Source organism: Lemur catta, chromosome 15 (genome assembly GCF_020740605.2).
Source record: "Lemur catta isolate mLemCat1 chromosome 15, mLemCat1.pri, whole genome shotgun sequence".
NCBI classification, from domain to species: domain Eukaryota; kingdom Metazoa; phylum Chordata; class Mammalia; order Primates; family Lemuridae; genus Lemur; species Lemur catta.
This window is the reverse complement of record NC_059142.1, coordinates 10,440,599-10,454,888: the sequence shown is the minus strand read 5'-3', so window position 1 is coordinate 10,454,888 and position 14,290 is coordinate 10,440,599. Positions and strand designations below refer to the sequence as shown.

Below are 14,290 nucleotides of genomic sequence, written 5' to 3'. Positions count from 1 at the left end.
AGGACAGCCTTCCTCACCCCGAGTCGTGAAATCAAAAATGTCTCCAAACCTTGCCAAACGTGCTCTGGGAGACAAAATCCCTCCCGATTGAGAATCACTGGGTAAGGGGAAGGCTGACAGGCCTCTGGTCCCAGAGGGTGCAAGAACCACCCCCTTGGCAGTGCGTCGTGGCTCACGCCTGTAATCCTAGACCGAGGCAGGCGGATCGTTTGAGCTCAGGAGTTCAAGACCAGCCTGAGCAAGAGCGAGACCCCCGTCTCTACTAAAAAAAATAGAAAGAAATTAGCTGGACAACTAAAATATATATATATATATATATGTATATATATATATATACACACACACACACATATATATATATATATATATATATATATATATATATATATATATATATATATATATATATATAATTAGCCGGGCATGCTGGTGCATGCCTGTAGTCCCAGCTACTCGCGAGGCTGAGGCAGGAGGATTGCTTGAGCCCAGGAGTTTGAGGTTGCTGTGAGCTAGGCTGACGCCAGGGCACTCTAGCCTGGGCAACAGAGTGAGACTCTGTGTCAAAAAAAAAGAAAAAAAAAAACCACCCTTGTCAAAAAAAAAAAAAAAAAAAAGAACCACCCTTGTTTTGGGTTCGGCTCACAGAATTTTTCAAGCCGCGGAGCCTTCAGCAGGCGGGTCTTATGCAGATGAGCGGCAGGTTTGCCTAGGAGGCGGGCGGCTCTATGCAGATGAGGGGGCGGTGCCTACATGTTGATGAGCTGGGCCCGCTGCCGACGCTGCTGGGAGCCTAGCGGGTCCCGCTGCGGTTTGGGCTGAAGTAGCATCCCTCTCCCACCCCCCTTGTCCCTGGGTTCCTGCCTTCCGAAGACTGCCCTCGACCTTTACCCTCATCCATTTCCCCTGCCTTACTCCCTGCTCCATTGCCCCCGTAACTGAATATCTCCACTCCTGGCGCCCCCAGCGTTTCTCCTCTCCCGCCGCAAACCTCGCGACCTCCAACAGCCCGCCCCCGCGGCCCGATCTTGCCTGGCAGATCTCGCCGCAGCCTCCCGGGTCTTCCCGCTCTCCCGGGGCTCCCCCCACTACGCCGCCGGGTTGTCAGCCTTCGGGCTTCCCAGCTCCCTCCTCCCACCGCCTTGAAGCCCCCTCCCCCGCCCTGGCCAGCCGGCATGCAGGTGTCTATCGCGTGTACCGAGCAGAACCTTCGCAGCCGGAGCAGTGAGGACCGTCTGTGTGGACCCCGGCCGGGCCCCGGGGGCGGTAATGGCGGGCCAGTCGGCGGGGGACACGGGAATCCTCCGGGGGGTGGAGAGTCGGGCCCCAAGGCCCGAGCTGCACTGGTTCCCCGACCCCCAGCGCCTGCTGGGGCCCTCCGAGAGAGCACCGGCCGAGGCACTGGCATGAAATACAGGTATGGGGGTGGCCAGGCAGCCCGCCCCATCCGCTCCCCTTTCGGGACCCCTGAGGCTTCCTGAGATGGCCACCAAGGCCCTTTCAAACTTCACTAACAAGGTCCCCGTTCCTTCCATCTCTTCTTCCCTTCACCCGCACTCCTTTACTTTGTCCCTCTCTTGGTCTCCGTGGATACCCCTGACTACGACAGAATCAAGTTTACCAAGGTTGACTGGGTCCTGTCAGACTGAGGGGATGCCCCTGACCTTCCCTGTTTACCCCTAGGAAGGCTGGGGATGCACAGATCTCCAAGCTGCACAGATCTCCAGGCTGTGTCCCCCTCCAATGGAGTGTCCTTGGGTTGGCCTCCTGGGGAGAGGAGGGAGGGAAATGGCTTCTCACTCTGGCCTGCTTGGGGTACCTGACCCAGATACTCCCCCCACCTGCTCCAAGGGACCAGCCTCCTGTGACCTTTCTTAGGGGGAGGGGAGTGAGGCCTGTGGAAAGGATGGACCACAACTTTCATCTCCATGCTGAGGGGCAGGGTCTGGGTGGGGAAGGTGAACGGACTTTATCTCAAAGAACTGACTTTATCTCAGAGAACTGGGGGGCCAGGGGCTCTTAGAATTCGCGGTAGGGGAGGGGAGGGGCTCCTGCTTGGGAGTGAGCCAAGGTCACTGATCTGACCTGCTTTGTCACCTAAAGAATCTGATCCCTCTGTGTGTGTGTGTGTGTGTGTGTGTGTGTGTGTGTGTGTGTATGTGTGTGTGTGGTGGCCCTGATTGGGAAACTCAGCTGCCACCTGGATGAGGGGCATTAGGAGGAGGAGGGGCCTCACAGGTTCAGAGACAGTCTTCACAAGCCAATAGGAGCAGAGGGAGCGGAGAAGGGGAAAAAGAGAACTAGGCTTTCCTGTGATACACTCTGCTACCCCCCAGGTCTCCTATTTGCCTTTGCTGGAGGCCGATCTGTCCATCTGCCCTGCCTAACCAGGGACCTTTGCCTGTGTGAGTGCCTGAATTTGACTTGGTTTACCTCTTCTATCCTAGTGTCTGCCCTTCAGCTCACAAACTCACCACAATTAGCTAGCCACACTCTTCCCAGCCCTCCCACTTCCACACATCCCAGAGATGACTCTAAACACAGACAAGACCCCACCTAGAAGAAAGACAAACCAGACAGCATATTTTCAACGTGACAGGAGAGAACAGAGGCACTGGATAGAGGAACAGTCATTTATTGGTTCACTTATTCTTTCAGTAATATTCGTAGGGCCTCTGCTATGGGGCTAGCACTTGCTCAATCCTGTAGGCCCACTGGGTCTAGTTTCTTTGAACTGAGATACCCTGAGGGCTTCTCAGTCTAGGAGGAGAGGAGCTAGGGGCTGATAATCTAGGTCCCTAATGAGGCTCCACCCCTTCCTGCTGCTTCTGTGTCCTGTAGGAACCTGGGAAAGTCTGGTCTTCGGGTATCCTGTCTTGGCCTGGGTGAGTTAGAATGGGGATTAAGGGAAGGGGGCATTCTTTCATGGCCTGCCTCTTACAGCTCTCATGTACCTGGCTTCTCTCTTGCAGGTACCTGGGTCACATTTGGTTCTCAGATCTCAGATGAGGTATAAGTGATGGGATCTAGAAACAGGGTGGGGGAGGAGGAGGAAACCAGAAAAAGGGGAAATGGACCTGGATAGGGGTTTGGACAATAAGCATGAGGAATGAGGGATCTGAGGCTGGAAGTCGGGGAAAAGGAAGAGAATGTGGAAACCAGGGCTGAAGTTCGGTGGATTAGAGTGCAGTGAAGGAGGTAAGTGAGGGGCAGTAGTGGCTCAACTCTTTCTCTCACCTCCCTAGACAGCGGAGGATGTGCTGACAGTAGCCTATGAGCATGGTGTAAACCTGTTTGACACCGCTGAAGTGCATGCAGCAGGAAAGTAAGGACTGGGATCAAAGCGCTAAGTTCCACTTGGAAGGCTGAGAGAATATCAGGGCTTCTTGTTTTCCCTGTAAAGAACCCTGAGAATTCTGAGAACATCAAGTTCCAACCTTTCAGCCAATGGGCCCCCAAAGCATTATGGGAGTTGTAGTCCCAATATCAGTTACTCTCTAGCTTAGAAGTCACTGGGCATACTGTATAGTCACATTAAATAAAATCACCAAATATATCCTGGGCATTAGTTATGTGCAACTACGTGAGGATTACAAAGCTAAATTTTCAAACACACTGCCCCATCACACATCCATGACTTCACACTGGGAGCAATAAAAACCTAGGATGACCTACCCTTGCCTCTTCCACATCTGGCAAATACTTCTGCTCATCTTCAAGACTTGACCCAAATGTCTGCTCCTCTAAGAAGTGGGGGCGGGGGGCAGTGGGCAACCCAGATGGTTGAAGCCAGACAAGGCAGCATCCTCCCTGGCTTTACACCATCTGTCCTCTATTAATCCTATTCTATTTTAGTACCCACAATAGCACTTGGTACATAATTGATGCACAACAGATATTTGTTGAATGAATGAATAAATGAAAACTATATAGCTACATCCCTAGTTCCAGAAGCCCCTCTTATGTAGTCTAGGATGAGGCTGAAAGCCCAAATTGGCTCCTGGATTATGTTCTATTTTATAAGAGAGGAAAAGGTGGGGAAGAGTAGAAGGAATTGATCCACCTTGGAGGGGTCAGTGCCTCTGCATTGTCTTTCTTTTAGGGCCGAAAGAACCCTAGGCAACATCCTCAAGAGCAAAGGTTGGAGGTGAGACTGTGTTTTGGGGGGTTGCTGGGGACATGATCATCCAAAAATCCTTTTCTTGCTGGTTCTCCCATTTCTCCTTTCCCAGGAGATCAAGCTATGTCATCACCACCAAGATTTTTTGGGGAGGACAGTAAGTGGCTGCACCACTATGATTGGGGAGAAGACCTAAAAAGAATGTGTTCAAGTGTATGGGATGGGGTGGGGATAGCTATCCTGCACCTGCTACTCCCACCTGCTACACCCTGCCTGTGAGGACCGTGCAATCCCAGTTCCTCACCGCTCCAGGCCAGCCCTGGTCCCCTATCTTTATCACACTTTATCTTTGACTTACCTTTTCCTACAGGGCAGAAACTGAGCGAGGCTTGAGCCGCAAACACATCATTGAGGGTGAGAGTTAGGGGCTGGGAACCTGAAGTGGTGGGGTAGGGAAGCCAGAGGAATAGGGAACATTTTCTGAAGCTCTGAACTGGAGGCTTTGAATATGGCCTTAGGTGGCCATGGCAAAGGAATAAGGTCCAAATTCTTAGTAAACTGAAGCTGAGGTGCTTATTTTCCTTTCCCCACCCCAACCTCCAGGCTTGCGAGGATCCCTGGAACGCCTCCAGCTGGGATATGTGGACATCGTCTTTGCCAATCGCTCAGATCCCAACAGTCCTATGGAGGGTAAAAGCAGCACCCCCAAGCCTGACAGTTTTTCAACACTAAGCACTCCCTCAAACCCTCAGCAGGAAGCCAGCCCTTGCTCAGACGACCTGGCAAGCTCCACAGTGGAGGCTCAGATCTCATGACTTGGACAGGGAGGGAGGCAAAGAACAGATATAAACCTCTCTGACTCCACAGAGATGCCTGGGGTCTTAGTGGGGCAAGCAGAGGTCTGCAGATCTGGAGCTCTAGATTCCAGGGGTCTGACAGTGAGGCTCTCCCTCTCCTGTGTGCCTAGAGATTGTACGAGCCATGACCTATGTCATCAACCAGGGCCTGGCCCTATACTGGGGGACATCCCGATGGGGGGCTGCAGAAATCATGGTGAGTGTGACTCTACTTCCCCCTGTCCCACAACTGGTTCCCACTTTTCAAATGACTACTCCAAATCCCACTGGACTGGGGGGAAGGAGTGCTCTGACCCCCATCTCTTCCCCACTCCAACCCAGGAGGCCTACTCCATGGCCAGACAGTTCAATCTGATTCCTCCTGTGTGTGAACAAGCTGAGCACCACCTGTTTCAGAGGGAGAAGGTGGAGATGCAGCTGCCAGAGCTCTACCACAAGATTGGTTCGCAGACCCTCATCCCTAATTTTCCCTCAACCTCATCTGTGGCCTAGGTCCCTTTGCCAACACCCAGTCTTCTTCCTCTTAGGTGTTGGTTCAGTCACCTGGTCCCCTCTGGCCTGTGGGCTCATTACTAGCAAGTATGATGGGCAAGTCCCAGATACCTGCCGGGCCGCCATCAAGGTGAGATCTGGGAACTCAGGATGGCAGGACTGGGCTATCTGGGCTTCTGTGTGTGTGTGTGTGTGTGTGTGTGTGTGTGTGTGTGTGTGTGATGGTGGAGGGGTCTTTTGCTGATTCTTCTTGGCTTCCAGGGCTACCAGTGGCTCAAGGACAAAGTGCAGAATGAGGATGGGAAGAAGCAACAAGCCAAAGTCATGGACCTTCTGCCCATCGCTCACCAGCTGGGCTGCACTGTGGCCCAGCTTGCTATTGGTGAGACACTGCCAGCCCTGGGCCCTGCAGGACCCCTGTCTCCTCCCGAGATGTTCCCAAACCTGTCCGCAGACTGACTTGTCCCTAGGGAGGACCCTCTTTTTCAGAGACATCTCTGAAGTCTATATGCTCACTATTCTCCATTGGTTCTCTTTTTTTGCTCCTCTGGCCTCAGCGTGGTGTCTCCGCAGTGAGGGTGTCAGCTCGGTCTTGCTGGGGGTGTCCAGTGCAGAGCAGCTGATTGAACACCTGGGCGCTCTACAGGTGAGCTAAAGACTCAGAGGTTTAGCCTATCTCTGTCCCTTTCCTCAGGGGTCAAAGCCATGCTGTCCAACCCAAAATGGCCCTGTGAGGTCACCCACTACAAACTCCTCACTTTGCAGGTGAGAGGTCCCAGGGCCACAAAGCGAGGCAGGAGCACAGATGCGACTCTCCTTGCCACTGACCCCACTGTGATTTTTCCCAGGTCCTTGAACCCCATGCCCTTCTTCAGTGACCCAGCATGTACTGCCCTCTCCATCACCCCACTATCCTCCAGGTGCTGAGCCAGCTGACCCCGCAGACGGCGATGGAGATAGACGGGCTCCTGGGTAACAAGCCGCATTCCAAGAAATAGTCCGTCGGGGGTGCAGGGACCCAACCCAGAGCCGCTGCACCTACCCCAGAACCGCTTCCGTGCAGCTGCCTCTCTCCCTCTCTGGATCCCTCCCCGAAGCGGCCAGAGCCAGGGTAGCCCCGCCCACTAACGAGTCCCAGCTTCGAGTAGCGATACGCATGAACAAAGCCATATCCTTCCGCAGTGGGGCTGGAGAGAGAGAAAGTAGTCTGCCCGCCACCTGCTGCGTCCTCCTGGCCTTGTAAATCCTGGGCATGAGCTACTGGCCATCCACTCTCTGCCACTTGGTCTCGCTCCCTTTTCCCTTCCTTCTATTGCCGAGGCCCAGGAAAAAAAAAAAAAACCGGCTAATACAGGAAACATGCAGAGTACCTCAAAAGGGGCCCTCGAAATGTTATCAAGGGGTAATAATTTAGTGAATTGTGATGTCCTCTGGGGCACAGGAAACGGGGCTCTTATGTTATTCGGTACAAAGGAAGCCAGGCTGGTCCTGGCAGGAAGTAAATGATAACCTTTGGGAAACCAGGACTCTGCCTCCCAGCCCAGAGATGGAGGACTTACAACTAGAACTAATGTAATACTTTGTTCTTGGGAGAGGGCGGTAAGGGTGGGACTACAGTGACACAGCACTGACAAAGGTAGAGGGAAATTTGACAGCAGGTGTATGTGTGGCCTGGCAAAAGTGGCCAGGGTGGCCCTTGGAAAATAGAGTTGGGCTGTATTTTGCAGGAATTAGCGACAGCCTTTGGGTCATGGGCAGAGCCATGGGACTGACATAAAAAGGTCTAGGGATAGATTTTGAGCCTTGAGTGGGACTTCCTACCTGGCAGTGAAGGATTGGGTCTTCCTCTCAGCAATAACCCTAAAGCAATAATGATGGCCCCTCTTCTGTAATACTTCCCAGGGAACTGTAAATAAAATCTCAGTTGATCCTCACAGTGTCTGAAATTGCAGAGGGTTGGGAGGTTAGGGACAGTCTCAGGTGTCTGGCCCCGTTGCCCCTGCCATTAGAAAGCTCCCAGCACTAACCTTCTCTCCATTGCTCATTCACCTAGGTTACCCAGGCATTTGGTTCTGCTCTCAATAAGGCCCCAGGCCCCAGGTACCCAAGGCCCCATATTTCTTCCTTATTTCAGTTGCCACATTCCTTAGAAACCAGAGATCTGGCTTCATTGTTTTGTTCCTCTTTCTACAAAGGACTCAGCTGTCTGACACCCTTACCCTTGTTTTTTTGTTTTTAAAGTTACATTAGCCATACTTCTTGTCTCATTCTTCTCGTTTCCCTCTTGCCAGATACCCACACATATGCCAAGGAACTATCTGATTGGCTTTCTTGTGACTGAGTGGGAGAGACTGTTCCCAAGCTGAGGCCTTGCCATTTGGTGGGGAGTAAAGTGAAGGCCAGTTTATGGTTGAGGGGATATAGAGAGAAGGAAAGGAGTTATGAATTTAAAATGAAAAAAGAAAACAAGTGAAATATCAGGTATGAGGGTAGCAGAAAAGCAGAATCAAATGAAGCTATGTGAGATATTACACCTATTCTTCCCCAGACAACTCTGATTTCCCTGGGACAGAAAGTGAGTTAAAAGTTACAGCCTTAATGATCACAAGGCAGAGTAGGATGAGCTCTGCCTTCCTTAAATACAACCTTACCATCTCCCTTCTACCCATCCTCATCCTACCCTGATCCTGAAGCTCTGCGAGAGCAGAGTAAAACCAATTTCCAAAAGATAAAAGTCAGCAGCATGCATTTCCTGGATTAGCAACCAACTGGATCAACTAATGAATACTTACATCCACCCCTATCATCTCCCACTCGTTTTGGAAGACTGGAGGAAACAAAGAAGTAAAATGTATGACTAAACTATGATTAGTTACTCTGTAACAAACACTGAAGAATTTATCAACTCAAAATAGTATTCTCCTTAAATAGTTATCTTGGAGGGTTATGCACTTATTTTAATGATGCCTCCCCCATTGCTTAAAACATTTTATAATAAAAATTCTTCTTAGAATTAATCTTCAGAGACGGTTTAGAAACCCCTTGTAAAAAATCTTCATTGCCACACCTACTTTGTATATAAGCATTTGCCATATTTGTCAATCTCCTCATTCATTATTTATTTATTGAGGGCAACTATGGAATGGTACAGAATATAGTGATGAACTAAACCAGACACAGAACAACCTCCATGCAGCTTGCTGATGGGAGAGACAATCACATAACTACCAAATACAAACTTCAGTTGTCCAAAGTCCAAAGGAAAGCACATGGGTTACCAGAGTCTGTTATGGGTCTTTGACATGTGAAGCTGCACTGAGAACTGAAGGATAAGTACATGTTAATAAGGTGAAAGCAAGAGGGTTAGGGGAAGAGCATATGCAAAGGCCCTGTGGCAGAAAGGAACATGAAAGCCAAAGGTCCCCAAAGCCAGGGTGTCTAAAGAGAAATGGAAGCAGAATATGAGGCATGGATGAGTTCAGAACACACAGGGCCTTACAAGGCACCTTAGAATATTATCTTTATCCTAGGATAGCAGGAAACCCTCTATATCAGTTATCTATTGATATACAACAAATCGCCCCCAAATTTAGTAGTTTGAAAAACTTTTAAAAACTTTATTATTTTTTTTTTTTTCATGATTCTGTGGGTTGGCTGGGAATTCCTCTGCTGTTTTCACCTGGGCTCACTCATTCGACAGCACTTGGCTGAGCAGGAAAATCCAAGATGGCCTCACCAACATGTTTGGCAGTGAGTGCTGGCTAGGGCTCTTCTCTTCTCCATGTGGTCTCATCCTCCAGTGGTCTTAAACCTACTTCTTTACATAGTGGTCTTAAGAGGCAAAATGAACTAGGTTTAGTGATGGGCTGGTACAGAAAAGTGAGGGCAAGGAAAAGGTCAAGGATAATACCTAAGTCTCTGGAGTTGAGCAACCCTTGAGCGTTCCAAAGGAACAAAGGCAGAAGCTACAAGGCCTCTGAAGGATGAGGCTCCGGAACTCGCATATCCCTTATGCCCCATCTACTATCAAAGTTAGTTACGAAGCCAGCCCAGATTCAAGGCACAGGGAAAGAGACCACAATTCTTGATGGGAGAAGCAGCAAAGTTATGTTGCAAAGTAATCTGGGGCCATCAAACTACTACTACATTAAAAGGTTTTAAACATGAGTCGAAGGAGTGTGTGATAGGACATGATTCGGTTTGAGATTTGGAAAGATCACTGTAAACAATATAGAAGGAAGCCAGAGTGCCTGTGGAGATTGGTTAGGTCTGAGGCTCCTGCTGGGATCTAAGCAAGAAATAGCAGCAGCTTGGACTAGGGTGGTATGCTGGAGGTGGAGAGAAGTAGGTGCGTTAGAGAGATATTTAAGAGGCAAAATGAACTAGGCTTAGTGATGGGCCGGTAAAGGAAAGTGAGGGCAAGGAAAGGGTCAAGGATAATACCTAAATCTCTGGAGTTGAGCAAAGGAAGGGGTAGGAAATATTGGAAGAAATGCTGGTATAGACAGGGAGACCATTAGTTTCTGTTCTTGAAAATAAGTAACAAGAGCTGTGGAGCAGGCAACTGATATACAGATCTGGAGCTTAGGGGGGCCTTGGCTGTCAAACACATTGGGCACATTTATATAATCAAATTTACCTTAAAAGATTAAGATTTACCACCAATTGAAGATATTAAAAGATCTGAGGAGCACCATTCCAAAGGGAAGTTCCAAAGAATTTTGAATTATGACAGCATTACTGGAATAAGTAGACAGCTTCCCCCAAGTGATAATGAAGACAATACAACTCAAAAGTTCTGAAATGTTTGTGTACAAATAATGTTATACCTCCTCACAAAGATTACCCCCTAGGTCTTAATAATTTAGTTAAAAAACAAAACTAGCTCTACACCGCCTGTTATAGCCAGTTAATGCCATGGGTGTAGAGAAGCCCATCTTTTACGTATTGATCAAGAGATGGGTGTTGAAAATGTTGGGTATGGAGAAGTTAAAGTGAACACAATATAGGCTGGGGACACAGGAAAATAACAATAGCTAATACAGTATTTACCTGGTGTTTACTATCTACTAGGCATCGTTTTAAGCACCTTAAACATGATAAGCTCATTCAATTCTTGCTATTACTATCCACATTTTATGAAGAAACCAAAGCCCAAACAAATTAAGTAACTTGCTCAGTGTCACAACTAGTAAGTGGTGGAGGCTAGGATTTGAACTCAACCCAGCTGGCTCTAGACTGTTTTATTACCCTCCACAACAGAACCTGGGCTGCAGGTCCAGAAGAGGAGGGTGAGGAGGTAGGTAGCTGGGTGTGGGTGTGGCACCATGAGGGAATGTGGGCTGTGAGTAGCATGTCCTGTTTACCTGTAGGGGAAGTCAGACCCCTGAGTCAGAACTCAGGACTGGACTGCTTTGCTGGAGCCATCATAATGTGTGGGTGTCCAGGCCTGGATACTCCAGAAGGAAAGGATTCTCGGCATTCCTCAGGCAGTGGTCCTGGAATCTAGGTCCCTGGTTAGGCAGAGATGTCTGCTGGGAGTTAAGTAGTTTGGGGAGAATGAAATTTGGGAAGCTAGCCTTCAAGAACACAGAGAGGTCACGTAGAATAAGGAAAATTGTGGGCAGAATGAGTTACTGCCAGGGCAGCATCAACTCAAAAGGCTGAGGAGCCCACTAAAGGTTGGATAGAATGGGTAGTGAACTGGCTCAGGAAGTCTGTTTGGGTGGGGTTGTGAAAGAGTATAAGCAAGTGAACAAACAGACCAAGGGGCTTTAGAGACCTGTACTAGTGGCTGCAGGCTGGGATGCAAGAAGGAACCTGGGGGTTGGCACACGGTAGAATTAAGGAGTGCTGGGCATTGTGCTGGGGCGTGAAGGAAGGCGTGACCACCAGAGCTCCAGTCCTAACATAGCTGGGGCTACCTCCCCCGCGCCGCCATAGCTGTCATTCCCCGCCTCGCACCTCCACCGCCCCCACGCGTGCCACAGCAGGGAGCGGCCCGACCACAGCGTGACGCCACGAAGGGCGGGACCTCACTATTAAAAGGGGCAAGAGGCCGCGGCCCCCGCCCCAGGACCAGACGCGGGCCACAGGAGGGTCCGCCCGTTCTACCCACGAAGCCCGCAGCATTAGCGACGCCTTCGAGTCCGCGGCGGGCACGATGCAGCTCCTGGTGAGGGTGCCCTCTCTTCCGGAGCGGGGCGAGCTGGACTGCAACATCTGCTACCAACCCTTCAACCTCGGAGGCCGAGCGCCCCGCCGCCTGCCCGGGACAGCGCGTGCCCGCTGCGGCCACACACTCTGCACCGCCTGTCTGCGCGAGCTGGCGGCGCGCAGCGACGGCGGCGGGGCGGCCGCGCGCGTGGTGCGCCTGCGCCGCGTTGTCACGTGCCCCTTCTGCCGCGCGCCCTCCCCACTCCCGCGCGGTGGCGTCGTGGAGATCGCTGTGGACCCGGGCTTGTGGTCGCGATTGGAGGAAAAAGCGCGGGCCGAGTGCAAACGAGATGAGGCGGGGAGCCTGGCCAAGGAAAACGGCGACGCTGACGGAGAGGAGGACGAGGATGGGGCGAACAAGGGAGCGGGGCCTAGGAGCGCGGGGTGGCGTGCACTTCGGCGGCTCTGGTACAGGGTCCTGGTGCCCGCGCGCCGCTGGCGGCGTCCGCTGCCTTGCAACGGTGAGAGGCCGCCGGGGGAGGATGCTGGGGAGAGCGCGCTGAGGAACTCAGGGGTTCGGTTGCATGCTCCTGACCTTGCTGCCATTAACCTTTCTTCTCTCCCCCAGTACTCTACTGTCCCGAGATCAAGGACATTGCCCATATGACCCGGTGCACGCTGTAATCGGGGAACCCGGAAGCTAAGGCCAAAGGAAGGTGGGAGCTGCAGCTTCGAGGCGTGCTTTAGTACTGGGGGCTGATGTCAAGAATACCGCCTCTGAGAGCCTGGGATTGTCGCTTGATCGGGAGATGAGCTGAGAGCTGGAGGGAACGCCCCGGGAGGTGTTGATGCTGAGCAGGGGAGGCTCCTAGACGAACTCGCCCCCATCTACTAACTGTGCCAGCCTTACATTTTCAGGATGGAGTGGCCAAGGGATGATATAAACAAAGCCTACGTTACCGTGGGAAGCAGACAGACTGTTTTCTTAGCTGACTTTGGCTTTTGTCCAGGGTGGTTCTGGTGTGGGAGCAACAGGTCCCATTTTTAGCAATTCTTTGCCAGCGGTTGGAAATTTTTTAGAAAAGATGGAACAGGAGAGAAGAGACTAATTTTCGTGTCATGTTCATCTAACTTCTCTGACATGAAAGGATGCCTACTGTCTCCCCACTCCCAGTTCTGTGTTCCAAAAACTGAGATGCCTATGTGATTAGGAGCCTTGCTTTATTTCAGAAGGTGTCAGAAGTTCCAAAAGGCATTTATGTGAGGCACCTAATAAGAGCCTAGGCAGGAAGGGAGAGCCATTTGGTAAAGGCATCAGATTTTAAACTTTTGCTATTATCTGTGTTATCTTTACAGTTACAGAGAAGCATTGGCACTACTGAAAAAAGACGGTCATATGATTTTAAACTTGTGTCCCATAATGGGACATTACTTATTGTGTGCCATGGATTCTATTTTAAAATCTTGTAAATATCTTATGATAGTAGAGTCATAGTCAAGGACCAGCAGTGTCAGTGTCACTAGGAGCTTACTAGAAATGCAGAATTTCAGGATCCCACTCCAGACTTCCTGAATCAGACACTGCATTTTCATAATCCCAAGTGATCTGTGTGCGTGTAAAACTTTAAGTAGAATTGGTCTAGATTCTAGACTCTAACATATCACCATCTGTAGGTGGAATATTTAAAGCACAATTGGTATAACTGATACACTATTTTACTCAAAGTTTTAAAGTAATATTGCTGAAGAAATCTTAGTGTTACATTTTCCTTGGTTAAAAAATGTGAACTTATTAACTTCAATTTTCTTAGGGGTCTCCAGACATTTTTAAGTTAGTATTATTTTTGATCGACAAATCATAATTGTATTTATGGGGTATAAACCTCAATTTTTATAACCATTTTCCTGTCCTTAAGTCTCAGCTTAAATGTCCTCTCTTTGGGGAGGACTTTCTCATCATTCAGCCTAGCAGAGCCCCTTCCCCCATCCTTTGCTAACATAACACTGTTTTATTTTTACTTTTTTCATTTTCTGATATTTCATGTTTTGTGGGTGTCCCCCACTGGAGTGTAAGCTCTATGGGAGCAGTGACTGACTTGTGACTGTTTTATCTCCAGGGCCAACAGCAGTATTAATGTATAGTATGTACTCAATAAATATTTGTTGGATTTATATCTTTTTAAAAAAATATATAGTGGCTTCTTTCAGCCTCTGAGAAGCTCTGTTAGTGAACAATAAATGTCAAGGACGTGTCTAGCAGTTCAAATCTTTTGGCAAGTTACGCAGGTTTGGCCCTCAATTCCTTAATAAAAGTGTGTGCCTCTGCTTCATATTGGAACTGAACCTGTGGAGCTGTAGTGACCTCTACTGACTCTGAGGGGAACTAAGCAATTTGAAGGAGAAAAGGATGATCAAAAGGGTGGCTGAAAGGCAGTACTCCTCCCACTACACTTCTGCCCAGTAAGTCCCGTTCTCTGGCGGCCACATAGGTATTTGCTGCTCACCCTCCATCTCTACACAGCGCATCACGTGGCTAGGGTTGTGAAAAAAGCCTCAGTTTTAGTGAATGATCTAAGAGATAAAAATGAAGAAAAGGACAAAGTCACAAGATTTTTAAAAAAGAAAAAGATGAATAATATGAAATGGCAGAAAGCAACAATGCTTCTTA

At 49.6% G+C, this 14,290-nt stretch overlaps 2 protein-coding genes across 2 annotated transcripts; both read left to right on the top strand.

The window, feature by feature from the left end:
• Nucleotides 1-600: 600 nt before the first annotated feature.
• Nucleotides 601-7,400, top strand: KCNAB3 (potassium voltage-gated channel subfamily A regulatory beta subunit 3). The gene is made up of 15 exons (XM_045570168.1): nt 601-1,414; nt 2,334-2,402; nt 2,839-2,882; nt 2,970-3,007; nt 3,243-3,322; nt 4,100-4,144; nt 4,230-4,274; nt 4,488-4,531; nt 4,721-4,807; nt 5,085-5,170; nt 5,296-5,416; nt 5,502-5,596; nt 5,728-5,848; nt 6,024-6,112; nt 6,387-7,400. The coding sequence occupies exons 1-15, from the start codon at nt 1,173-1,175 to the stop codon at nt 6,462-6,464; spliced, it is 1,284 nt and encodes a 427-aa protein (XP_045426124.1). The 5' UTR covers nt 601-1,172; the 3' UTR covers nt 6,465-7,400.
• Nucleotides 7,401-11,575: 4,175 nt separating this feature from the next.
• On the top strand, nt 11,576-12,667 carry RNF227 (ring finger protein 227). The gene is made up of 2 exons (XM_045570167.1): nt 11,576-12,143; nt 12,251-12,667. Exons 1-2 carry the CDS (start codon nt 11,630-11,632, stop codon nt 12,304-12,306), a joined length of 570 nt encoding a protein of 189 aa, XP_045426123.1. The 5' UTR covers nt 11,576-11,629; the 3' UTR covers nt 12,307-12,667.
• The last annotated feature ends 1,623 nt before the right edge of the window (nt 12,668-14,290 follow it).

Bases quoted from the DNA above. Each gene is read 5' to 3' on its own strand.
- KCNAB3 (XM_045570168.1), top strand. From the start codon at position 1,173: ATGCAGGTGTCTATCGCGTGTACCGAGCAGAACCTTCGCAGCCGGAGC. The intron at 2,883-2,969 runs GTGAGTTAGAAT...TCTCTCTTGCAG, and splicing joins GGTATCCTGTCTTGGCCTGG to GTACCTGGGTCACATTTGGT. The intron at 5,849-6,023 runs GTGAGACACTGC...CTCTGGCCTCAG, and splicing joins TGTGGCCCAGCTTGCTATTG to CGTGGTGTCTCCGCAGTGAG.
- RNF227 (XM_045570167.1), top strand. From the start codon at position 11,630: ATGCAGCTCCTGGTGAGGGTGCCCTCTCTTCCGGAGCGGGGCGAGCTG. The intron at 12,144-12,250 runs GTGAGAGGCCGC...TCTCTCCCCCAG, and splicing joins GCGTCCGCTGCCTTGCAACG to TACTCTACTGTCCCGAGATC.